Consider the following 27,014-nt stretch of genomic DNA (forward strand, 5'->3'; position numbering starts at 1 on the left):
TATATTGAAACAGAACAAAATTGGATATTGTGGATTTGTCTAATAAGGTTCCAAAATATATTGAATTTTTTGATCACAAACCCAATTTTGTCATTTTTTGTTGTTGTTGAAGGCCTGAAACCTGAATCAAAACCAGACATTTTGCTGTTTTTTTTCTTTCACAGGCCAGTAATAGTAGAAATCCCTTACTTTGCCTCGCTCGGACGAGGGGACCGAGAGCTCGTGGTCCTCCGCAGCGAAAATGGCTCAGTCTGGAAGGAACATCGCAATCGCTATGGTGACGAAGTGCTGGAAACTATTCTGAACGGCATGGATGAAGGTCAGTGTGATGGGAATGAATGGCTTACCTTCAGACCTTGCACAGTTGCAGATAAGTCAGTCTCAATCTTGATGTATGACACTGGAATTGCAGAACAAGGATACAGGGAGGGGATACTTTTTTATTGGAATGTTGTCAAAGTATACGCAAGTGCACTTTTTCTCACCTCCTCTCTTTATTGTTCCCTCTGTATCTATTTATGCTATTTCTGACCTTTTTCTTCCCTGTCTTCCTCCTCACTCCTTCCCGCATTCAGACTTGGAGAGTCATGACGAGCTGGAGAAGAAGAGAATCCGTCGGATCATCTCCACCGACTTCCCACTCTACTTCGCTGTGGTCTCCCGTGTTCAGCAGGAGAGCGATCTGATCGGTCCCGAGGGCGGCCGGTTGACCTGTAAGCTGGTGCCCCGCGTCGAGGCCATCTTCCCTGAGACGGCCGTCACCAAGAAAGTGAGACTGGGGCTGCAGGTGAGAAGAGGAAACGGAGAGCGTTGTGTCTGAGCAGGAATGATGAAGAGGAGAGGGAGTTGCAGACACGACATGACAGATCCTTTACATCCTTCGTTATCTCTTGGGTGTTTGTTATTTTTGCTTGTACAACAGAGAAAATCTGGTGCTTTTTTCAGAAATGACTGAGGACAGATGTTTGAATTACGAAACAGATGACTCTCAGTCTGTGACTCAACCGTCTGTGCCAACTGCGACATTTCAGTTTGTGCTGCATTCAGTCTCTTGGAGTTGAGATTTCATACACTTTATATCCTGAAGTTTGACGTTCTGTGTGTTAAACAAATGACGAGCATGAATACGAGTAGTGCTAGCAGTCATTGAGATTGCAGAATCTTGATGTTTGAAGGAAGGTCATGAATTGTCGTATCAGTTGCTGCATCTATGACGAGCAGCGAATCCATTTTTGAGTCTGTTTCTTTTTTTTTATGTAATTTTCCTTTCATTTGGTAAAGTCATTCGTTTATGTTGATTTAATGACGCTATGTATTTGCTTGAGTTAATTCATCATGGAGAACACCAAATTTGCTTTTGCTGAAACTGAACTCACGCCAACAGCTACCTCATGAAGATATGAGGAACATATTAAAAATCCTAAGCACTATGATATATGTCTTAGAAACTTTAGCAATACTGGAAAGTATGCACAGTTGTAGTAAATGGCTAAAATATTCAAAAACACTGGTATGGTCCTTTATGTTGTGAAACATTACCCTCTACCTGTTAAGTCCAGGTTATATCTAGGATTGAATTTTTTAATAATTTCTCTGACATTTAATATTCATGACTATATTCATCAAGCAACGTTTTTAAATATTAAACAGTGATTGAAAAATAGGTTTCCAGGGCCTTTAAAGTACTACAATGACGTGAAGTTCTACGATATAATCATACATTTGCCCAGAACTAATCATATCATACTGCACCGTTTCTAAATTAGCATTTGCAACATGTGGTGTCTTTCCTGCCAAACAGGAGCTTTTTTGGCAAATGTGTGGCGGACTGTCACTCATCCAGACCTCCACAGACACACACATGGGAACTCACGCTGACTGTCTCTTTTCACCCAACACCTCCGCTTGGTTTTGTTCTTCGTGACAGAGAGATTATGGCGGATTATGGGTTCTACATTTCAGTTCTTTCGGTCACTTCGACGTGCATTGTTTACATCGTCTGTCAAAGCACTGATTTGTCACAGCACTGATGTTATTTAAGGAAACTGCATGGGTCTGAGTTTTGCTTTGCCTTATGCTGCTCTGTTTATGTTTTTTCTTTTATCCAGCCATTCATCACTCCTCAGTTGCCTGATTTAAGTTGTGAGCCACACTGACCGAGCTGATGCACTGATCTGAGTTGGGTCAGGTGTGAAATATGAATTGGTTGCATGTGTGAGTATGGCTGTGAGTTTGATGTTTCAGTCTATTGCACATGTGTTGCTCTGTATGTTTTTGTTTTGTATCCTCCCCTTATTTCTATTTCCTGCCTATTTACTGTCCGTTTAGATCACCTCTACTTACCGCAACTTTTATATATTGTGTTTGTGCTTGAGTTTATCTTTCTTTATGCACCCAGCCTTCTTCAACTCCATATCCTTTAAACTTGTCTTTTTTTCGGGCACCCTGCTTATTAATAAGCTTTTACCCCCGTACCGTTTCCTTCCGCAGGCGCAGCCGATCCCTGATGAAATGCTGACTCGGCATCTTGGTAACCAGGCGACCTTCAGCCCAGTGGTCACCATCGAGCCGCGCCGACGCAAATTTCACCGCCCGATCGGGTTGCGCATCCCTTTGCCGCCATCGTGGCGGGAGAGTCCTCGGGATGCTGGGGAGGGTGACACCACCAGCTTGCGCCTCCTCTGCAGTGTCATCGGTAGGATTCACTTCAGTTCTGCAAAAAAAAAAAGCATGTATGTAGGCATCTGTTGCCCTGGTTGTCGGGGCCATGAATGACACGGTGGGGTTGTTTTTGTCTCAGGCGGCACAGCACCAGCTCAGTGGGAGGACATCACTGGAACTACCAAGCTAATGTACGCCCACAGCTGTGCCAACTTCACCACCAATGTTTCTGCAAGGTGAGCGCCTCAGCAGTAATCAAGGCAAATGCGTCATCATCGCGTCAGGTTGTGTTCCCTGCTCTCTTGCACGGTTCTTATTTCTCCTCTCCTACCTTATCCAGATTCTGGCTGGCAGACTGCCCACGCACGGCAGAGGCAGTGACCTTTGGCAATTTGCTGTACCGGGAGCTGATGGCCGTTCCATATATGGCCAAGTTTGTTATTTTTGCTAAGATGAATGAAGCACGGGAGGGACGCTTGCGTTGTTACTGCATGACAGATGACAAGATGGACAAAACACTGGAGCTGCATGAAAACTTCACCGAAGTGGCCCGCAGTCGAGACATAGAGGTCAGCACAGTGGCAATGCAAAATGTTGCCGAGGTGCAGAAAGGACAAGGTGTTGCAGAAAGCTAGTAGCTGTTACGGCAACCTCAAACTTAATCATGGCTAATTCATAGTTAATACACAACCCCTCATTTATTCATACTCATTTCAATATTTCACAGCACAAACGGCCACTTGAAAGAAGCAGTTATTTGTCTTTGCATGATGAAAAGAAAGACAGCTAACGCCATCGCTAGCATTGCTCCCAAAACCTCTGCATCTTGGGAGGCATGACCCTGCAAGTAGATAGTTTTCTACAGAGGAGTAGGAGTTTGTGTCTTATGATATCAATCCACATTCTGGTTGTTTCACAAGGGGGTCAAATCTTTCTCAGACTCCATTACTGATTTGATTTGTCTTGTCTAGGGCTGCAGCTCAATTCTAAGAAATGGCAAAAATGGCACTCAAAACTTCACAGAGACAAACAGATGTCTAAATACCCCAAAAATAGCAAAATATATTTAGATTACAATGATATATGAGAAAGAAAAGCAGGAAGTCCTCTCATTTGAGAGGCTGGAATCCGAGAATATTGGAATTGATTGAGTATTTCTGCTTGAAAAACCGACCGAAGCGATTAACAAAATAGTTGCTAATCATGTTTCTGTCGGTCGAAGTTATCGATTAATCGACTAATCATTTCACCTCTTTTGACCCCTAACATTTTGTGAAACTTTCCACAGCTGATGGAGGGCATGCCGCTGCACCTCGAGTGTTCTGGGAACCTGGTGCCCATCAGGAAGGCCACCCAGCAGCCTCGCAGCTTCAGCTTCCAGGCCTTCAGAGACAACAGGCTGCCCGTCTCTGTCAAGGTCTGTCTCTACCTCACTGTTCACACGCCTGCTTTTGTTTCCTCACTCGCTACATATGCATACAGTACTGTGGTTTTGTTTGTTCAGCTGTTGGATTCAGTGTGTCAAGGATCCTCCCAGCCAGTTAGTCAGTGTCCCTCCTGATCACCCACCTGCCGATCACCCACCCAGACAACCTGTTCATACGGTGTTTTATCGTGTGCTTTTCACTGTCATTACTATCAGGAAGTCTCTGACAAAAGGTTTAGATAACAGGCCAGTGCTGTGTACTCTCTGCACTCACTCTGCAACACCCCACTAAGAAGCTACAATACACCTGAAAAACTGTGAAGTTAGAATCATTTTACTAAACCTTAAGATACCATATGAACTTCACTATACAGGATATACATACAGTATGAAGATATTTCAATAAGGATTATTCTTATTGATGATTTATAACATATTGAAACATTTCTTGATCTGTGTACGTCTGTCCGTGAGTCCATTCTTCTTCGTGGATGTCGAATTGTCAAGCATTCTTTCTAAACAAATGACAAGTTGAACAGTGTGTCCTTGGTTTTTGTGGTTCTTTTTTCTATTTTAATTGAATATGTAATAACAAAAACCTCCCTAATATGTATTGGAACACCGCTTTTTAAAGTGTGTCCCTTTGGTTACAGATGCATCGCTGTAAAAGTAGTCCTTTTTAAAAAAAATGTTGTCTTTTTTTGACCTTCTGCATTTTATTAACGTTGTTTAAACCCCCTCTCTTGCACAGATAACTTGTCTGTTTTCATACTGTGTGTGCTTTTTCATGTCTGTCTTTTCATATGTGTTATCATATCCATGTAATTCTTTGTCGTGTTTGTTCATTTTATTTGACAATCCATCTATTTGTCTGTCAGTGTCTTTACGTCTGTGTGTGTCTGACACACTACCGCTCAGTATCAGCTAGATGACTCCTTTGATAAATATCTTCTCATTATGGTGTAGCCAAGCAAACAAACAGCTTACCTATCTATCTACCTGTCGACTCTCTTGGGTAATTGTTTGCATGTCCTGTGACTCCCTCACTTTCTTTGCCTGCCTTCCTTTCTTGCGGCCTTGCCTGTCTGTACGTGTCTGTCTCACTGTCTCTCTTTCTCTCTCTCGCGGTCACTCTGTAACTGTCTGGTCTGACAGACGTCCAGGTAAAATGTGCAGGTAAATCTCTCCCTCTCGCCTGCCTGTGGACTGCTTCCATCCCTGTTTCCCCCTGCTTCTCGTCCCATGTTACTGCGCCACATGCTCCAGACATTGTGGAGGGCTCTAATACCCGTTCTGATCTGTTTTTTTCTTCCTCCTCCTCTCTCTTCCTCTCTATCATTCTCCTCTTTTCCTATGTGCTCTGCCTCCTATCTTTACTCTTTCTTTCACTCCCTTTCTTGCGCCATCTCTCTTTGCTTACTCTTTATGTTCACTCTTCTCTCTTCTCTGTCTGGGTTTGCCTTTTTTCCTCCATTTTCTCTCTCCACATTCTCCTTCTTCTTCTCTGTTTCTTTCTCTTTGCCTCTCGGTCTGCCATTTCTCTCTGTCAGGTCAGAGATAGTAACAAGGATGCCGTTGGGTTTTTGTCCTTTCTGCGGAAGTGCACCAAGTACGAGGACACACAGCACGTACTATGTAACCTAAACATAGCCATGCCACCCTGTGTCAAGGTAAGGACTTGCTTGCAAACACCTCCCCAGAAGCACACATACAGAAACTTTGGTTTTTTGAATTTCCCAAGAAGTTCATCTGCTTGATGAGACAGATGTCGCTTTGCCCATTTACCCCCCCCCCCCCCTTATTGAGGTGGTCATTTAAATGACATTTAGTTCCTCAGGATTTATTAAATTGTTGGACTGACTAAGATTTCACTTGTTTACTGCTGTGAAATAAACCTGGATTATCGTTACAACAGGGCAGCCTTTTTGAAAATGACCACAATGGCCAAAGTCCAATCTATTGATACTATCAAATGTTCATATTCATTTTTACTTTTCACTTTACCAGCAGGCCGCCAGAGCCTTCTGTAGCGCTAATGTCAGGGCCAAACAGTGGGCGTTAAAAGGCTAAAAAGTGCTACATTAATGTGATTTGAGACAATAAGTATAATTAAATTATAATTTTGTTTTTTGTATCTATTTCTAAGGTTGTTGGAAGCGAGGAGCGCAGGCGAACCTTAACCCCCCTCGCCCTGAGGGAACGCTACAGTGCACTGAACGAGCCTGGTGTGGGTGAGTCCTTCTCTGCCCGACCTTCAGCCCTCTCCCGGTTTATAAACGGTGGAGACGGGCCCTGAATGTTGCACCGCCCCCTTTACCCACAACCCTTTGCTTCCCAATCTGCCCTCTCTATTTCTCCCCCCCCCCCCCCCCCCCATCTGTCTCGCGTGCACGCATGGCACAAAGACCGAGGCTTGGATGCAATGCATTGCTCTACAGTATGCCCCAGAGATCTTTGCAGTGCAGTTAGAGGAATTCATATTGAATGTGCGACCAAAAGGATTAGCAGCCGTCCCCAACACGACTCAAAATGGCACCGTGGCACATGGCAAATAGCCTTTTCTCAACGTGTCGAGTGTCCTATGACAACAGTTGAATGACTTCTGTGATTGGTTTGCATGGCGCGAGTGTCTCCACTGCGATTTCCAATGGCATGGCAGCAGATACTGCTAGCATTAGCACCGTAGCTTAGCACTGGGAATGGGCAAGGACCTCGCAGTGGAGCTAGACAGAGGAGCCCTCATATTGATTGGCCTGTGGTAAATGAACAGAGTCAAGATGGCCGTTCTGGTTGGTTTAAACGTCGCTGTCGGCAGTGGGTTGAAGAGGAAAGGCCTTTTCTGTCTATCACACAGCGCTGCTATATTGCACCTCGGTCCCTCTGTAATAGTTACTGAATGCTACTTTGATTGGTGGGACTAGCACCTGAATGAACCCCAAATTCTAACCTCCCCAGCCCATATGGTGTGTTAACCCTGAAGGTTATTTGGACAAAAAAAAACAATGTTGTGGGTATTGCTTATTTCCTTCAACAGAGCAATGCTTTGTCAAGGTAAGTATTGCTATCAAGTCAGTGTCAAGTCTTCTAGGACAAAGAAGATTTATTGAAACCGAAAAAGGAAGAAAAAAAATCGAATAGCAGCTGTGTGAAAGTATTTGAGTATTTGCAAATATCACATTTGGATTGTCCAAAGTTGATATTATCTGTCTACTAAGTCACAAAATATTGGGATGAAATATTATCACTTAAATATCAGCTGGACTTTCCAAATATATTGTGACTTAGACAAACTCTATTTATTTCAATTAGTGTCAGGGATACAATCTCCTAAATTCAGTAAATGTACACTTATTTGTCGTGTTGACTCTGGCATGGCAGCTAGTTTCTAATGTGGCTCTTTTTTTTTTTTCTTCATTTTTAGCCACAGTGAACGCTATGGAGAGGACTGAGATCAAGATTAACATCATATCTGAACAGCTCGGTTTGAGCTGGGCAGGTTAGTCATATCAAAGATCGAAGGAGCTTCTTATATACGTATATCTACCGTATCCGTCTGTTTTTGTGCGCATCTCTCTATCTACTTGAACTTGTCCATTCCTCAGAGTTGGCACGTGAGCTTCAGTTTGGTGTGGACGACATCAATAGGATTCGTGTTGAGAATCCAAACTCCCTGCTGGACCAAAGCTCTGCCCTGCTCAACCTGTGGGCCAGCAGAGAAGGCAAAAGGGCCAAGAGTAAGTCCGACACTACTGCATATCTCTTAGACATTCGTTCATAGCTAATGTTAGCTACTTCAACATCAGTACATACAAACTGCTGTAAGTCGCAGATGTTGATTGCTGCTGGATTGTTTTAAGTGAAGCACAAAAGTAAATATTACATTTGTTTTACTCTGGCTGTCTGGAAGAAGAATAATGCTCTCTGGCTTACAATCTTTCTTGACTTCCCTGTCCTCATGCACATGCTCCTGTGTTGGTCTCTTTGTTATCTGCCCCCCCTCCCTCCACGTGTTCCCCTCTCAGTGGAGAGCCTGTACACTGCTCTGAAGAACATTGATCGTGCAGACATCGTAACGTCTCTGGAGGCTCAGGCTCCACAGCCAGCGCCCGGTTCTTTAGAGGAGGGTGCCTGTCGACTCGGTGACCGCGACTCCACCCTGCTGTCCCCCAGTGTCCTCAATGGTAAGACGCACAAACGCGTCAAACATCACACAAGACATGTCAATATTCGAACCAGTGTACTTGTCAACGGACAGCGAATCACCCCCACCACATTTAGACTGCAAAATGTGCTCAGCTCTAAATCAAGTGGTTAGATGTTATATTGTATTGTAAACACCAGCTCGTTACCTTAAAGCTAATCTGTCACCAAGGTTAGATCATTTCACTTTATTACGTTTAGCATAGCAATTCTCAGTCTCATTTACTTTCCACCTCTGACCCCCCCCCCCCCCCCCGCTTCCCTTGAGTCTGGGTAACAGCCATTTTACCTTGTTTCTGTTGTTCCACAAGAGGTCACGGACAAAAGGCCAGCGCGCCTAATGCACAAGCCACGAGTTATTAGACCCCCGTTTTTCAGAAGGGGTAAGTTGAAGGGAACTCGGGCTGCATGGTGGTTTGCTCATGACATGTACATGATGATGATTATGATTGATAATGAATCTCAGATGATGGTTTTGAGGTCTGAGCAATGGTGTCATCCTCCCACCATGAACCCGGCCTTTTGCAGCATGCACTAACACACCGCCTCTGTGCATTTCCTCACTGGGGCACCACTCATTTATTTTCAGTTCTTCACACCTCATACTTGAGCCCTGAACATGACGGTACTTATTCTTCCTACTTAATATGAGAAACGAGGATAACTCCCTTTTGCTCTTACTGACCGGATTTTAGAAGAGACATTAACTCAAGGCCGAATGAGCCAACACTTAAAATTTCTGAATATCAATTAAATATGTTTGAGATTGTTTCGATTACATGTGTGTACGTGTGTCCGTGTGTGTGTGTGTACACACACATATACACGCGTGTTTGTGTGTGTGTGTGTGTGTGTGTGTGTGTGTGTGTGCATACACGTGTGTCTGGGCCTTCATACCTTGTTTCTATCCTTCACTCTCTATTTCTGCTCTTTGAGAACAAAACGGAATTTCACTTCTGACGAAGCTTGATTGACAGCAGACACTGTAATGTTACTGCAGTGCTCAAGCAGTCTCAAAATTGTGTCTTTTGCTCAGGACTCTCTCCGTCCTTCTTTCAGTCTGTCTCTCAACCTATGACATGTCATATCTGCTGCCCAGTCGCCCAGCTCCTCCTCCTCCCCTCTCCTGCTCTTCTTCCTCACAGCTCTTCCTGTCCGACCTCTGACCTCATATATGACCTCATGTTGACCTCTGGGCCTCCTCCTTCTCTTGTCATCTTAATTTCCCGCGCTCCTCCCTCGTTCAGTCGAGCGGGGACCCTCTCCTCCTCTCTCAGTCCAGCTCTGTGTGTGTACTACAGTTTGTGCATGTGCATGCCTCATGCTTTGCTGTCACAGTATCTGTTTGTGCGACTGTCTTTCAGACCTGGGCTTTAGTTATTAGAAGCTGAATTTGTTAGCACTCAAAGAAAGTCAAGAAAATCAATTTTAGTTTAGTTCAGCTTGCAAGGAGTTATATGTATGGATAGTATATCTTGTTTTTACACAAGAAGTATTTGCATTGCCTTGCAAGAGAAAGTAGTTTAATACTTTTATCTAGTTACATCAAATATATCATCAAATCTTGACCCAGGTCTACTCCAGATGTTTTTTGTCTGTACCGTGACTTGTGAGTTTGGAGTTGTCCTGAACAGAATAAAGTTTGCTGTTTGCTGTTTTGGATTCTGACATCTTTATGTGCATGGCATGCTTTCAATGTGTGAAGTTTCCTTCGCAGTGTAAAAATGTGTTCTCTGTTCAATTGGGTGTATTTCAGTATTGTTTTTAATGCAATATTAACCAACAACTGTGTTGTTTTTTTCTTTACCTGTAAAATAGATGGTGTGTTGTTTGCTAACACTGTATGGTCAGCTGCGTAGCACATAATGTTCAGTGTACAATGTTGCTGTGACATGATGTCTTTCATTCATGGGCAAACTTACTAACTGTAAATTATTCTCAGTGTTCGATAAATGGGACTCTGTATGGTCTAGTTTTTACAAGCTTTTTTTCTCTTTTTTAATATAAAAAAGAATTTACAGAAATGTCAACACTACAGATGGAATAGGAAGTTTATTTTTGGTGTTATTGGGCAAACATTCCATGACACACTTTCAGCATATTGTAATTAAAGTGGTACCCCAGGATAGGCAGTTTTCTGGAAAAGGCAAAGTCTTCCTGTTTTGGGTTGCTTTGCGATGTAGTAAGTTGTTACCATTGCTTGAATCCTGCAGGATATTGAGCCGTTGAATCAGGCTTTCACCGTGCTTGCCATCTGCATTTGTAGAGCAGCCAATTAGAACGCACTCTCTCTGAAATGACCTGCGATTGGCCAGTCACCCCGTCTTTTCTAATGCCTGAAAACAGAGCAGAAGTCTAATTTTCTCTTAGACCACTTGAATTACAATATGCTTAAAGAATAGTATGAAGGTTTTGCCCAATGACGTCAGAAATAAACTTTAAAATCGAATTCAATTTCCAAAAACTATGTTTTGCCCAAGTCTGATGACGCACTCACTGTTAACATTGTCTGAACGTTATCTGCTGGCAGGTATATTTGCTGCGAGGTGTGTTTGTGTATTGGTTTGTGTGTCTGTGTCTGATTATTTCTGTCCGTTTTGAGGCTCACCTGAACCAAAAGTGGGTGACCTCATCTATATGTTAATAGGAGTGCAGTATTGTTGTGTGTGTGTGTGTGTGTGTGTGTGTGTGTGTGTGTGTGTGTGTGTGTGTGTGTGTGTGTGTGTGTGTGTGTGTGTGCGTATACAGTGGTAAATTAAGTAGCGTGATGTGCAGTGTGTTGTCTCTGTTTTTGGTTTGTTTTTCTTGTGTCATTACAGTCTCTGTGGAGTTTATTTGTGGTTCACTACATCCTGTGCCTTTGACACCTGTGTGTGTGTGTGTGTGTGTGTGTGTGTGTGTGTGTGTGTGTGTGTGTGTGTGTGTGTGTGTGTGTGTGTGTGTGTGTGTGTGTGTGTGTGTGTGTGTGTGTGTGTGTGTGTTTGTTTTCAAATGGCGTGAAGGGAAAGGCTAACCCGGTATCATCTAACTCATTCTAACTCTCATTCTAAATCTGACTCATTCCTCCCCTGTTCACCTCATTCTGACACCACAGCTCATCATCCTGGCCCTGTACCATCCCAGAAACACACACACACACACACACATGCTTACTCACATTTTAGTCCATTAGCACAGAAAGTCTGAGAGACAATTACTTGCACAATAAAGAAGTATTTCACCCAGAAATACAGACTTTTTTTTACTGGTCAGAGATTAGTTTTTGGTGAGGTTAATCATAGACAGTATATAAGTAGCAATGCCTCTTACTTTCTGTTTCCGCAGCTTAACATAACGGTAGTTTTCAGACAATAAATGTGCCGATATATAATTGTATATCTTTGTGAGCATTATTTTTGATTATGTTGTAAAGCCTAATCATATCCTTTCACAGCCACAATACAGAAAAGGTGTTTTTTTTTGTATATTTGAATGGGATTGTGAACTATAGCTGTAGTCAATGTACTGCCTCAAAGTAACATAGTTATTGCAATTCATCAGACGCGTCAGAAGAAATACTAATTATGTTAACAATTTGTAAAAACTGCCTGGAAAGTTAAACTGAAAGGATCGTCATGTCTCGTTACACCTTGGGTTGCTCCTTGAGACACATCATACTATAGCCTCTTTTTCAGATTGTTGTGGTTTTAACCTGTCAGCTTTATATACAAGTGACATCACAACCTGGTGATTCTCTAAGAATTTTGCAAAGCGGTTTAGGACTCTGAAGCAAAACAGTGTGAACGCTACTTTGATTTTGGGTGAAGTACTCCTTTACTGTTCAATTTCACCTTAGTTCATTCATCTTATTCATCAAAAACATTTTACTGAGAGTAAAACCGGTCACATGTACAAAACTGTGAGAGTATCACCAAACACATAGATTGTAAGCTTTATGCGCAGAGCATTTCCAAAGTATTTGTTTAAAATATATGGATTTTTTTTTTTAATAGTAAGACATTTAACCATGTCTTAATGTTAAACTTGTTAAAACATAATAGATAATGAATGAAAATTGCCACGGAATCAAAAGTATTAAAAGTGAACAAAAGAAAAAAATACCATCTGTCGTAAAAATTTGCGTATCTTAAAAATGATTTGATATTCAGAGTAAATAACAAAAGACTAAACCTAAAGTATATTTAAACTCAGATAGCAAACCTGTTGCTATACTATATGTGTAATAAATCAAGAAACTTTTGATACAAATGTGAATTACATTATTATATTTTAATATACTACATATTTGTTTTGCCCTGAAAATAATAAATATCACTAAATATAATGTGTGTTTGTGTCCTATTATGCTGGTGTTGTTGCAATGAATGGCATCTTAGTAATAGACTCAAAGTAGAACAAAAGTGTTAAAAGTATTTTGTTTATACATTGCTTATTATATTCAAGTGTCAGTCTGGATTTAATGACAATATAGGGTTTGAATAACGTTTGTTAGCCCAACGATGTAATTTAGCCATTTATAACATCCGTGACTCTTAAGAGGCTCCACAGAATAACACAAGATAACACATGGTGCAATGTAAACAAAGGCATGATCAATTATAAATAAAACTCTTTAATTATAATAGGTTTGTCCAATGTGCGTGTACGTATGCATGTGTGAGTGTGTACAATGACCTTTATTTGGATGCTTGGGACACATACGGCAGATGCATGGCTGGGATCATTTCTAGAGCAACAGTAACTTGCATTTCCATCTGCAGAACTAGCATGTTGCTGCTGACTCCCAATCAGGAATATGTTGTCCAGGGTTGGAACGATAAAAGAGATGTTTTATTGCAGCTGTGGTATTTGCACCACAGCTGTTGGGATGTTTCAGGAAAAACAACTTAATTTAATCAGCTGTCTAGAATATGTTTTGTCAGCTTTTATGAGCATGTTTGCTTATCCGCCTCTTAATGAACTCCAGTTGCAATCAGGATACTAAAATCCAATTGGAACCCTTTTCTCAGATGTTACTAATGATACATTTATATCGTGCCAACCCCACAATCAATATGCTGTATAACTTTAGCATCACCTCTTTTTCCCGCTTCTCAAGGAACACTGTTTATGTTCTGCAGATCCACTGTCTTACACGGCCAGCATCCGATAGAGCCCGACACCCATTCACCTCACAGACAGTGGGTGATACACCCAAAACCCCTTTTGACCCTCACCTCACTCTTATTGCTGTGTCCCAATGACAATAACCTAAAGTGCTTGAATCAAATACATCAATTAGACAAATTACCGTTAGAAAAAACAAAGTCGCTGATTTCAAGTATTGTTCTTGTGCTCTTCCTTTTCAAACTGAAAGCAATACAAACCATTCTCTTTTCACGCGAAGTGAAATGGATTGAAGGATATCTCAATCCTAAATTTGTGGCGTTATTAAGACGTTTAAGACTCTTTGTTGGTATATTGGGACAGAGCTGAGCCCCACTGTTTCCTCATAGGTTGGAGAAACAGTCGATCCACCACCTCCCCATCCTCCCCCCCTGGCTATGCCTGCGTGGTGTTAGTCTTTCTCTTGTCTCGCCCCTGTCTTCCCTCAGGTTATGGGCTGGTGCAGGAGGAGCTGCTGTCCCCGGCCTCCATGCAGTACAGCTTGCCCTCCCCTCTGGGATCAGAGCCCTACTGGCAGGAAGTGTCCAGCCTCGAGTGTGCCCCGATCGCCACCACCGAGGAAGACACATTAATGGAGATGTCGGAGGTTCAGGTGTGGCCGGCGGGGGTCAGCCCCTCGTTGGTCACGGTGGAGGACTCGTCTCTAGACGGCAGCAGTCGGGCTGACGACTCGGAGGGCGCCACGCTCTCCCTTCCCTGCAGCTTGGGTCGCCCGAGCAGTAGAGCCAGTGGGGCCAGTTGCTCCATCATGGAGCTGGAGGAGGAGGAGGAGGAGGATGAGGAAGGGGAGGTTGAAGAGGAGGAGGCGCCACAGGAACCAGCAACTGCACTGGCAGAATGGGACAGGGTGAGGGCCAGTGGTGCTGTACCCAAGGTCAACCTAAATGGCCAGCTAGGAGGTCAGAGGTTGGATGTGAGGAGAGGGGAGGTCCTCGCAACAGGAGGAGGAGGAGGAGGAGCAAAAGGAGGAGGTGGAGGTGTAGGGTTGGGTTCAGTGGAAGGGATTTCTGTTGTTGCAGGCCAGCAGGTGTATGCCCAGCGGTATGAGATGTCAGGACTGAGTCGGTCCTCGGAGCACAATGGAGATAACCGGTACGTCGGCTATGACTGTAGTCGAACTGAATACATTTTGTGATGTTTTTTCACCATCTGTTCTCACAATGGCTACATATCTCTCTCTCTCTTTCTCCCTCCCCCTTTTTTTTTTGCTCTCCAGCGTGGTGGGAGGCGGAGCATTTCAACCCTACATACCAGACAAGGACTCCCTGCAGGGCTGGGGGGGCTCGGTGTCATCAGGATGCGACGGCGCTGTGCCAGGCGTGCGCGTGGCCCAGGAGGCTCTGCTGACTCCGGTGTGTGACACGGGTTACTCTCATGTGCTGCTGCGTGGGCGCCTCCTGCTGGGCACGCAGCCCTTTGACAAGGGGCTGGCCTTCTCTCACCAGGAGGCGGGCCAACGTGCTTGGGAACGGGAGCAGAGCCGGGGCCAGGTCAGGTTGCCGACCACCCAGCCGCTTCCTGCGCCCGGAGGGGGAACATCTTTGTCCACCCTTTTATCTTTTTTGAATTATCAGATCGGAAGACAATCATTCAATTCGATTGAATTTTTTTTTTTTGCACACATCCATCAACAAATTCTATCTCACTTAAGAAGTCAACAGTCATCCAAATTGTTTATTTTGATGAAGTCACAGAACTTGACCGGAATTATGCGTCGTGCGGTGCAACACATGGGGAATATCTGCCATGTCCAATACCTTTGGTTTTGTTTTACATTTCTAATTGCAAACATTTAATTGTCGCACAAATGTGAGTACGTTGAATTGCTTTTTTATATGTAACATGTGGGTTTTTTCTACAGAGAGAGGAGAAAGAGGACTATGCTGCTGAGGCGCAGTTTGTGGATGAACACGGACGCGTGCTCACCAGAAGGGTGAGTCAGTCTTGTTTTCAGCATTTATACTGAGGCACATTCACACATAAACATCGTTGACCCAAGCAGATCACTGTGAATCAGTCACATAGCCTGGCACAAAGGGCGAGAAATGAACAGTAGCCACCGGCCAAATGTTGGTCAAAAGTATTTTGTCCCCATATTTGACAACAAACCCATTTTGATTCTGAATTCATGATAATTCGTAATCTAAAAATAGAAAATAGACGTCTATATATTAAAAATCACAATACATAGTTGTTGTACATTTGTTCTATGTATTTTGGGGACAGCAGCGAGTTAGTTTTCTGCTCTGGTTACATGTAAAGGGGTTCAAGCAGTTAACTGGTCCGAGTGTTGTTTCCTTCCCTCCTCCCTCCCTCCTTGCTCCAGGTGGGGGTGGATGTGAGAAAGGGCGCTCAGTCAGCGCAGCGCACCAGTCTGCGGAGAGTTAAACACTGAAATACACACACTACCCAGTCCTCCAGGTACGGGACACACAACAAGCACTTGTGCATCCCAGTGCTTGGATAGAAGCCTGCATGGCAACATATTGGACTCTGTTAGAGCTTAATTATCTCTCACATGCTGTTCTTTTCCATTTATGTTCAAAATTAGAACCATAGATTTGGCATTCAGTACACTTTTTCTTTGGAGGGCCAAGTGAATTTCCGCCTGTGTTTTGTGTGTAAATACTATCCTTGTCTCTGCTTTCTAGGACCGGAAAGCCACTGCCAAATCATCCTACACAAAAACACAACCAGGCCGCAGAGGAAAATGAGCAAGGGAGGAGAGGAAGAGTAAGACACAGACTTAAGAAAGTACAAACTACAAAATGACAAACACAGAATCATCCTCAACGTGTGACCATGGGACACCACAAAAGAAACAGAGACAGAGAAGAAAAAAAAAAGAGGATTTCAACTTGTAGTTTTTTAACATTTGTAAAGAAAAACATCAACTAGAGTAAGGCATGATTCTTCTTCTTTTTTGTTTGTTTTTTACAAAAAAAAAAAACATAAATGTCAGTAAATCAACCAAGAAAAAAAAAAAGCAACAAAAAGTGCTTCCTGTGAACTGTAATCGCATGATGACTGCTGGTGCATGCCCTTTGACCTTTTGAACTGTCATTATCTACAAACTGAAGGGGTACAAGGTATGGGGCTGGCCCATGCTTTGGCCACAGGCCATTTCAAGGACCTACCCCCCCCCCCCCCACCAACTGGAGTGGTTTGTGTCATCAAGTTGAGTCCAATAACACTACAGCCAAAAAAAAAAAAGTCCCTCTATGGATGGTCCTGTACACATCTAAGCTTCTGCTGAGGCTACCGATGCTTCTTTCACTGGACCCCTTCCCCCTATTATTCTCAATGTGATATATGCACTCTATGCTACGTGGACATGTGTCAGTGTGCGTATGTGTGCGTATGTGTGCGCGTATTCTTCTCTACCGCATGTGTTTCTCTTGCCTCATGGCTGGGCGCTGAGCCCTGCCTAATGATTGGCTCTGTGGCCCTGTGATGTCATGGCACGCTCGGTGCCGGAATGAGAAAAGCCGCTGTGTTGCCCTGCTCGTGAGTATTGTCTGCGTGCGCTGTCGTCTTTTTCCTTTTGTGGATGAACTTTTTTTACCGGAGCCTGTCCACCTTGTTTTGTTTTTTTTTAATTATTATCAGTATTTGGTGTCGTCTAACCCCAGTAAGGAACTGAATTTCTTTCACCCCTCGTGTTTTCTTTGGAAAGGGGTTTCGGTTGCTTGATTGTATTGTGCAGCAGCTCTACAACACAAAGATTGACGCTTTTCCCCCTTGTGACCTTTTTTCTACCTTCTTCCGTCATTTCTCCCAGTAGCGCGCGTCACGTCGGTTCACAGTCTTTTATCAGTAGCCTCAGTCAATATGCAGTAAAATCACAGGCCTCTTCTTCATCAACATCCACAGCTCCTCCGTCTAATGCTAAAAACTTGTTTTTGTGTGCTCTTTATCTGTTTGCAACGGCTGTAGCGCCTCACCGTCAAAATTTAGGTCCATCGATTAGAAACCAAGTGAATGATCCGGGAACAACATGGAGGATCTGATTTGTTTGAGGATGTAGTGATTTGGAGTATTGTGCTTCAATGGTAGCAACTATGAAATTGCATTATGCTACTACAGTACAGTAAGATGGGATGGTAGCACTGTGATTGTCTTATCAACACTGACCCCAGACTCGTGAACTGTGAAGACACACAAGCAAAAGCACACCCACACACTCACGCATGCATAATCAGAAACATATCGCATCACAATGAAATAGTTATTGCCTGGTCCGAGCGTTCGATTTTGGAGTTTGCCACAGCAATAATACCTAACAAGAACACAGAAGATGGAAGCCAGGGTCCTGTGGGTCTTCGGGAAGGATGTTGGAAATGGAAGCCCCCTCCGTGAAGACAAACGTCCAGACAAACATTGTTGGAGTCTGGCGTCGGGCAGCTGTGCTGTATCTGACTGGTTCTGTCGCCCTCGATGTGAAGGAGTCAGAGAAGATGATAAAAGAGCCGACGATTCAGCTTTAGCAGTGCGGGACTGTGGAGGGATTGTTTGTTTTTCAGCACCTAACGTAGCAAAAACATAAACCAGGAGTCCGCTGACGCCATGAGGTGGAAACCACCGAGCTCCACTTTCTTTTTCCGTGTAATTTCCGTTGCACTTGATAGCGGCATCACTGTAAAACCACCCACTATCCTCCTCATCTCTGAAGCACTTCCTTCAAGCCAGAAAGCTGACGGCAGTACTACGAAGGGGGTCACATCATAGTAGCACACATTTTCCTGGCTATCAAAAAACACGATATTTAAGTACTGTATATGTTACTGTAGCCTGAATGAGTGACAGAACAGATGAATTAATACGTTTGTCGCACACAAATGCACGTTGTTTTCCATGCCCGGTCCGCACACATGAGAGCCTCATCCGATATAGCACATGTTTATTACATATCACATGTTTTCCACTGTTACTCCACTCAGGTTTTCAGTTCTGCTCTGTCAGAATCAAAGTGTTTTCCTTTTTTAAGTTCCGAGTCCTCCTCTCAAAGACGAGTGTGGGACACAAAGCGAGTGCTTCTGAATGAGACTTTGGTTGTTGGGGCCGGATGGGGATACACGGGAGGCCTTGGGAGGGGGGGGGGGGGGGGGGGGGGGGTCGGATGGAGCAGGATGGTCTGTGTGTGATTGTGTGCGTGTGTGTGTGTGTGTGTGTGGTGGTTGAATCAAATAAGACCAAAGAGGAAACAAAGTAGAGCATGTGCTTCAGTAACCACTCAGCAAGTTTGCGTGGAGAGCCAAAAATGAACCAAAAAAGGTTTTGGTAAAGCATTATTCCCTCTACAAAGAAGTAAACCAAGTTAAACAAGACCGTATGAATTTATGCAAAACAAAATTCTCTACATCGTCAGATGAAGCTGCGCAGTTGAGAGAACATGATAGATGTGATCGAGGAGGGAGGGCGGTGACTCCCTCCTCAATCTCCAAAGCGACTAGTTAATCTCTGCATCTTGTACTGTATCAGCACAAGAAAGAGGTTGGATTTAGGACCTCTCTTTGGACCTCTCTACAGTATATAGAATTGTTTCTTTGTTAGTGGCGGAGGCCGCCTTTCCCTCATGGGGTTTTAACTGCATACCCAGGCAAGAAGGATTCACAAGAGACGAAGCGTGAGCTCGACGTGAGTCGGAAGACCAAAAACAAATGTCAGATGAAAGTGTTGACTGCCTTCTTTAGTCTTTAGAATGAACCCTATCAGCATAGAGCTCCTTTGGTTGTGCATTACATTATTATTGGACAATAATTACATGTGGGATCAACCTTTTCTTTGGTGGATTATGAAAAATGCATAAGAGAGTTTTGTTAGGGAGGACAGGACTCATGACCTCAGTATTTCTAAAATGCTAACGATGGCCCCTTGCAGCCTCTCACGGCTTGTTTTCTGCCCCCGATGGTTGATACACGTCATGGCGCCCAATCAACAAGGACTAAAATCGTAAGGTTTATAAAACTCTGAGCCATCGTCCTTTTGTTTGATTTACACTTAATAATAACTTCTGAATCAAACTATTCAATGAGACTGTGCTCTATAGTAAATTCAACTCCACCATGTTTGTGTGTGAGTGAATGTATGTGTGTGAGTGTGTGAGTGTGTGTGAGATGGTGATTGGTTCCAAACCTGGTTGGATCAGTGGGAAGAAGAGAGATTTTACCAGACCTGTGACTTGAGAGGACGTGTAACCTTCGACGATGTATTTAAAAAAAAAAAAAAAAAAGAAGAGTATTGTAAAATTGTAACTGTCGCGAAAGAATAGAGATCACCTATACTCCTTTAGAATGGATACATGACAATGTAAACGCAATATCATATTACTCTATCCTAAGGAATGCAACTGCGCACATGCACAAAAAAAAAAGATGTTTTTATGAAAATATATGTATAAATATATGACAAAATATATTTAATTAGAATGCTATGCACCCTCATAGAGTTGTTATGGATGTTCTTTAAGCATTATCTAGAGTAGGCCAACGCCCGCATCATGGGGAATGTAGAGGCTTTGTAGCTATGACCACTTGTTTTCTTTTCTTTTGTATTGTCCTGAGAGAGGATAAACAAACGTGAATATGTATACAAGCCTTTCAATCAGAGTCATTCTGACATGAAGATATGTATAGTTCATCTTACCCTGTACACCAGCTCAAACCATTTACAAGAATTAATAAACAAAGATGTGACATAAATGTTGTGTCCTGTTTTGCGCCTGTTTTCTTTATTTCTGCCATAATGTTCTGAGGGGGACAATTGTATATTCAGTGTGAGTTTGAAGTGGTCTCTCTTTTTATGCTTTATTTTGTGGGTCCAAAATACCTCATATTTCCCTAAGACATTGGAAACTATTTCCAATATATGTTGATAGTTGACATTTTTGCATGACACAACATTTCAGCTGCTCTGTACTACTGACTAAATAATCAAGTTTACACCTGCAAATAATTGGAAGTGTCTCACCTGAACACTGTACTTTTCCTTGAAATTAGTCTATTCCATAGTCTTGTTCAAGAAATTTCATATGAATTCACATTTACATATGTCATATGGGTCCATCTTCATAATAATAATTATACGATGCCCTCTGATTTTGCTGATTTGTTTGTAATAATATGTGTTTGTTTTGAATGAATATTAGTAGTGCATATCTGCAAAATTTGATTGGGTTATAATATTGTATATTTACTATGAATACACTTTTTTTTCATATAACTGTCCACCACAGATTTGTTCTTGTTCTTATCATCGCCTCATCTGTGGTGTGATAGAGCTCCCTGCAGGTCAGGAAGAAACGTGGAAAAACTACAACCTCTACGTGTTGTGACGCCCCCTGTTTTCAGCCAATCACAGCTCTCCGCTCCACGTGTTGTTTTCGAAGGCGGTCCGTGAGTTGTTTTTGACGTGCTCACACACCACGTGGAGGCACACTGTAGCGTTTCCTGCTTCCTGACAGTAGCTCCGTAACGTCCTTCACACTTCGAACGACTCTCCCCGCTTGTGGCGTTTAGCGGCTAGACCACGAACCGACCCGGTGTTGCGAGAGATGTCAGCGGGAGGTCAGACCACCGGGGGCCGGGATATCCCGGCCGTCAGACGGGTCACCATCCACGACGCTGCCCACATGCCCCAGGACTACTCCACGACTCCGGGGGGGACTCTGTTCAGCACTACGCCGGGAGGTAACGTGCTGGGCCTGGGTCAAAAAGATTGGACACAGTTTGAATCTTATCAGAAAGTCAAAAACAAAGGCTTAAGAAAGGAGTCAGTAAGAAAAACAGATTTAAAGGGACACTTAAATTGACTTTTAGATCTTTAAGTGTTTTTATTTAAGAATACCACTATGATCTGGAGACAGGGAGTAGAGGTATGACCCATAAAGGTGCCTGTTATTTCCACCCCATCACACAGTGTATTAGTCAGCTTTGCCATATCTGTGTTGCACGAGGCCAACCATTGAATAAAACCATGTCAATTTATAGATTCCACCTTGTTTTTTTGTTTTTTTTGTGACACTATGGAGACAAAGTGAAGAGTCACATTAGTTAAACAAGTATTTATTCATGGGTAAGCATGTCATTGTAAAGGAAAGGCTGTGGGTCTTGTCCACAGGTCTGTGGTCTGTCCTCCTGTTAATGTTTCACAGTGTTCGTGCTTTTCCTGGAGGCTAAAGACCACCTGTTAGCGGACTTAAAGGAATCCTATTAGAGGGGTCTTCTGCACCGAAATCATGCAGTCTGTACATTGCATTGTGGGTTTTGTACATAAGGCTGTTGTTATGCCAGACTCTCTGTTCATCTCTCTGTCTCTTGATTAACAGGCCAATGGAGTGATTGCATCGTTAAAACTGTTGCCAATCGATATTTAATGCTTTTGTTTCATCCTCTCCACAGTGGCTTTATGCTGATGTATTTCTTCATTTACACTAATGGCTGAAGTCAGTGTATAGACATGATTTACATGTTTCCATTTCAATTAAATGTACTGTGTGTCTGACGGCCTTCTGACTAATTTAAGGCCCCTGAAGATGATCTGTTAAAAACACCTGATTCAGATTTTTATTTTTATTTTTTTTATTTTATGCAAATAAACATTCATTGGTTTGGCATCAGTCAGTTCTGAATAGCAGACTGAATTCAGTTTGAGGAGCCTGTAGCTGTAGAATACTTCCACAATCAACGACTGTTTGGTTAAATATAGGCCAGATCCTATTTATAGTCTTGGTTTTACAGCAGGCTGCTGTTGAGCTGCAGCAACATGTTTACTGGGTGTTGGCTCCACGACGACACACCGGTCCTATTAAAGAGGAAGGAATTGAGCTATATAATGTGTTGTGAATGCAACACAAGCTGCTAAAAACGATCAAACTTTCTCCCTCCAACCATTATTTGTATATGTATACATAGAAAGAGATGTACATTGATATAACTATTGTCTAGGCAAACGACTATGACTAATAGCCAGTCTCACTCTCATAATCACGCTGAGTTTTGGACCATATGTTCAGTATTTTATTAAAACATCTATAAGCTTGACACCTTGGGAAGTAAAACATGTTTTCTCTCCGCGCTTGTGAGAAAGTTGACTCAGCGTGCACATGTCCATTTTAGCTGATACTGTGTTCTGGGCACAGATTTAAACAGATAAACACAGAATTAGGTCAGTGGTGACGTACAAATAGGTCGCTGGTCATGGGAATATATGGACGTGTATACAGCCCGGACAAAATATTCCTCAGACAGAGAAAAAGTAGGTCTCCACAATACTGGGGAGGTGGTTTAATGTCAATGATAGCCGCTGAATTCATTTTAATGGAGTTATTTTTAACGAGTTACAATTATTTAATGTTGATATTAGCGGCCATATTTGATTTAATTGTAATCATTTAAACCACTTACAAGGGTGCTGTGGTAGTCTAGCCAAAATATAAAGTTCAGTATTAGTATAAACTTTTCCACGAAACTAAATGTGCAATATGAAAACCGCTGCTGCACGACATTTCACCATACTGTAGTGATGAAATATTGATTTCCTCTCGCTGCTGCCCGCAGGCACCAGAATCATCTACGACAGGAAGTTCCTCCTGCAGTGTCGGATGTCTCCTCTGGCTCGCACGCCTCCCAATCTGCCCGACATCCCCGGAGTCACCAGTCCGCCCAAACCCAACTCCTCCAACCACACAAACCAGCCTGAACCGACACTCAGCAATATCACAGAGGACAACGCAGGTAAAGACGTATCTGTATATTTAAAATGTGAACGAGAGAGAGAGAGAGAGAGAGATGAGCTGCGATCCTTCAGGCGTATCTTTAATTGTCTCCTCCCCTCTACTCAACTACAATGTCTTCTCCTTCTCTTGAAGATGCCCAGTTTGAAATGGACATCTGAGGAGAGTCAGCTGCAAGGACAGAAGTGATTCCCAACATTTTTTTTTATTACTTTTTTTAGTTTACGAAGATGAAAAAAAGAAATCCTCAGTTGAAATGAGAAGCCGAGTCTTATTGAGCTGCATAATCCACTTTCAGATTTGTTCTGAAAACAAGAAGGCATTTTTTTTTTTTTCTTAATGTGTTTTAAATGTTCTTTACAAACAACACTACTGTGACTAATGCATGAAATGATTTGTTTGGCTTTGTACGACCTGTGACATATTTGAGAAGCAAGTCAAAGTCTTATTGTGATTAAACCATTAATATGTATGTGATTTGACTCATTTGAGGACTTTTAAGCACATCTTTAAAATATTCAATGTACGAATACATTACTTGAAGTATGGAACTCAGTGTAAAGTAACAGTCTTAGCACTGGCAATATTTTGGGAAATCTGATGTTTATAAATCAGTTATAATTGATTTGTTTCTGCTGCCACTTGGGAGCATAGAGTCTTGAGTTGATGGAGCCAATTTGATAGCAAACTATATCTGTCTCTTTAGCTGCTAAATGCTCCACTATGTTCACCAGCTGGCTGCTAACTTTGTCGCTCTGCTGTTTGGTGTTTGTAAATTTTTATTTTTGCTGGAAACCAACCAGTCTTTCTTTTCTGAAACCGAAAAATATTGAAGGACCGGTTCACAATTTTTCAACTCAGATGCACATATTTTAGCAGGTTTCGCGCCGTGGCTACTGATCACAAGTAAGCCTTGGCAATGAGCAATTACACCTGTGCATTTCCTGATGAAACAAGTAAAACATGTCTGCCGTGAAAAAGGTCTCCTGTTCACAATTTTTTTATTTTTTTTTATGACCAGAGTAATAAAAACCAAAAAACACTTTTGTCAAGATAAAAAATAATTTATTGTATCGTTGTACATGGCAAACATTCAAATGGGTCAATGTGACCCAAACATTTCAATAAAGTTAAAAGCGCTTACACCATTCTGACATTTGCATTTGTCTTCAGTCCACTGTTTGTACATAAGACCTGTTGCTTATCTCGTTTGTGTGAATCTTCTAGAGTGCTTCAGTCAGCGACCATATTTTGCCTTTGCCTTGTTCCATCCTGACTGGATCAATCCACAACCATAATCCATCCTTAAAACTTGAATTATAGCTCATCCACTTGCAATCCAAGGCACAATTAAGATAACCTAATCTTCTACAAATAAAAGCCCCAGCAATTTAGAACTCTTGATTTTTTAAATCCATAATGTAGAAAGCTGGGTCCAGGATATACAGTAGTCCCCTCCTTCAATGTCCCTTCACCTCAGCAGCAGCCTCTGTCCCAGTGTCAAACTGGACATCTCTGTGCCCCGGGACATCCATCCACTCTGTGAGTAGCACACTTTGTGAGTGGCTTCGGTCTATCTGACCTTTTGACTGAAAGGTTTTCAGGTCTTTTTGCTCAGTGGCAGCCGCACTCCTCCACCGCCATGTTCTCGTGATGCCTCGTGACCATCTTCCCGTTCTCGAAGTACAACATGGAAAGCGGTGCCAGGCGCGTTGGCACACAGGAAAGGCACGGCACCTTGTCCGGGTGGTGAAGTTTCAGAAGGCTCTGGATAGAGAAAGAGACAAATAATGATTGATTAGAACACTTGTAAAGGGTATTAGTGTATCATTCCTACGTATGTCCCCTAGCAGCGAACACTCTACAATAAAGTAAAGGTGTCTGTCTCAAATTCAGCCTTACCTGCATGTATGCATGGTTGGTTGGGGTGAAAGTCTCATCTACTGGTGTGGGACAGCTCCCTTCACAGCGATAGGCGTTGTACTGTTTGGGATAGACGATCCACTTGCTCCATCCGAGCTTCGCAAAGTCCACCAACATGTCCACCTTCCTGCAGAGAGGACCCTTCTTCTCCTCCTCCGAGGGCCTGCTGGCAGGAGCTGCTCCGGCCACTCTCTGTCGCTGCTGCTGGGTGTCGGGGTGCCTCTTGGACCTGCGGCTGCTCTGCCTGGACCCAGAGCCACTCTCGCGGTCCAGGCTGACATACTTGGAGTGCTCTGCTGTGCGGATGAGCGTCGGCATTCGCTGGCTGTTCGAGTGCTGCCTTGAGAAGACCACCATCATAACTCGGTTGGCTGTAGGGTGTCCGACTCCCCCCTGCTCTTCCCTCACCTCAGCCTCATCCTCCTCCGCCCTGTGCGTGGATTGCTCCCGCTGCAGCCAGCGATGGAGCATTTCCGTCATGTTGAGCACCTTCCAGGAGGAGGGGGAGACCATGGAACCGGGATAGACCACCAGGCGGCCCAAGAACTGCTTGTTCTCTGGGCAGTGCGTGCCGGGGCATCGGCCCCTGTGGGAGTGGTAGATGTCCACCGAGGCTCTGGGAGACTCGGTGAAGGCGGGCAGGCGGATGCGAACTTCAGCCAGATGGATGTTGTCGCTTGCAGACATGGAGGACATGTCAAAGGTGACGGACCACCTCTTGCCAATCTGCCCGCAGCCTGAAAGAAATAAGAGTAGAGAATATTGGTTATTAGTTATGACTTACAAGAAAAAGACACGTCATTTGGCTCTGGTCTTGCATAATATTTATCAGCAAGAACACATTCTCATAACATGTGATGACTTCACAGCTTTTATTCCCAATCATCAAGTTTGATTAGACAAATGATTAAATTAAGTTGAGTAAAATAAATCAACACACATATTTGTGGTATGTGTCAAAGGAAACCACAAAGTTCTCCTTATGTTTTAAATAGAACAACACATTGCAACCTCCATCTTTAATATTTATTTACTCACTCTTTGCGACAAGGCTGACCACCGAGTCGGAGGCCTGCAGAACGGGGTTGTCCTCCGCCCTGATGTGGCTCACGCTGGCAGCCGGAGTCTTATCCCAGTCCTCGTTCAGCATGGTCCGGTAGAGCTGCATCATGTAGAGGGGCAGCCTGCTAGATTGCTGCTGCCTGCGCACTGTGCGTCTGGAGCCGGCGCTCATCCCACGGAGCAGTGCGTCAGGGTGCATCACAGGAAAGGGCTGTGCGGAGAGACCCAGAACCAAATCCACCAGAAGAAGGAGTGCAAAAGAGAAATCCACCGCTGGTCGCTTCATTGTTCCAAAGTGTGGTGTTGTCCCTTCCACAGGTAGATTCCAAATGCTCCAGGTGAGATGCTGCGACTCGGATTTATAGTCACACCCATCTCTCCTGACGTCCTTTGAAGAGATCTGTCAAGTCACACATGGTCGAAGGGTGTGTTTGATCCACGGGTGCGCTCAAAGACTTAGATGTGACACGGTCGTTTGATATCGAAACCACTTCTTCTTTGCTTTGTAGTAGCAGGGGTGTGATAACTGTAAACGCGCGCCACTCTGATTCTCGTTGTGTTGTATATTAAAGATCCCTTTGATAAGAAGCCATGACAATAATATAAATTAAGGAGATTAAGAGTTGCACAACTGCGCTGTGATTAATGAGGAACTAACACGGGAGTTAATCATAAATCACTTTGTGTTGCGCGGGGCTTGGCCTGTTGGAGCCTGTTGGGACAGAGCGAAGGAAACATGGGACCCAATTAAGGGCAATAACTCACAACTTTCTGCCATTTTGTCTTTTTGATGGGTACACAGAAACTTACTATAACCTACGAGATCATTGCCCAAGTCCATGT

The 27,014-nt window shown here is 43.3% G+C and overlaps 3 protein-coding genes across 3 annotated transcripts in view; 2 read left to right on the plus strand and 1 right to left on the minus strand.

Moving 5' to 3' along the window:
- Positions 1-15,848, plus strand: part of ank1b (ankyrin 1, erythrocytic b) — a 64,087-nt gene extending 48,239 nt beyond the window's left edge. Inside the window, exons 28-43 of the mRNA XM_076079603.1 lie at positions 165-319; positions 576-787; positions 2,491-2,695; positions 2,801-2,897; positions 3,002-3,230; positions 3,950-4,078; positions 5,638-5,757; positions 6,234-6,318; positions 7,509-7,583; positions 7,690-7,821; positions 8,110-8,268; positions 8,599-8,670; positions 13,882-14,545; positions 14,670-14,805; positions 15,315-15,386; positions 15,780-15,848. Of these exons, the coding sequence (XP_075935718.1) occupies positions 165-319; positions 576-787; positions 2,491-2,695; positions 2,801-2,897; positions 3,002-3,230; positions 3,950-4,078; positions 5,638-5,757; positions 6,234-6,318; positions 7,509-7,583; positions 7,690-7,821; positions 8,110-8,268; positions 8,599-8,670; positions 13,882-14,545; positions 14,670-14,805; positions 15,315-15,386; positions 15,780-15,848 (2,611 nt within the window). The remainder of the gene's footprint in view (positions 1-164; positions 320-575; positions 788-2,490; positions 2,696-2,800; positions 2,898-3,001; positions 3,231-3,949; positions 4,079-5,637; positions 5,758-6,233; positions 6,319-7,508; positions 7,584-7,689; positions 7,822-8,109; positions 8,269-8,598; positions 8,671-13,881; positions 14,546-14,669; positions 14,806-15,314; positions 15,387-15,779) is intronic.
- A 5,014-nt stretch (positions 15,849-20,862) lies between these two features.
- LOC142935509 (eukaryotic translation initiation factor 4E-binding protein 1-like) lies at positions 20,863-24,336 on the plus strand. Its single transcript, XM_076079910.1, has 3 exons — positions 20,863-21,141; positions 23,011-23,187; positions 23,322-24,336. The coding sequence occupies exons 1-3, from the start codon at positions 21,006-21,008 to the stop codon at positions 23,345-23,347; spliced, it is 339 nt and encodes a 112-aa protein (XP_075936025.1). The 5' UTR covers positions 20,863-21,005; the 3' UTR covers positions 23,348-24,336.
- A 464-nt stretch (positions 24,337-24,800) lies between these two features.
- On the minus strand, positions 24,801-26,608 carry LOC142935538 (nodal homolog 2-A-like). The gene is made up of 3 exons (XM_076079954.1): positions 26,148-26,608; positions 25,089-25,846; positions 24,801-24,953 (listed from the first exon to the last, which is right to left on the minus strand). Exons 1-3 carry the CDS (start codon positions 26,455-26,457, stop codon positions 24,801-24,803), a joined length of 1,221 nt encoding a protein of 406 aa, XP_075936069.1. The 5' UTR covers positions 26,458-26,608.
- Between the last annotated feature and the right edge of the window lie 406 nt (positions 26,609-27,014).

The sequence above is a fragment of the Anarhichas minor genome, unplaced genomic scaffold (assembly GCF_050575085.1).
Source record: "Anarhichas minor isolate MPS153535 unplaced genomic scaffold, ASM5057508v1 ptg000073l, whole genome shotgun sequence".
Lineage (NCBI taxonomy): Eukaryota > Metazoa > Chordata > Actinopteri > Perciformes > Anarhichadidae > Anarhichas > Anarhichas minor.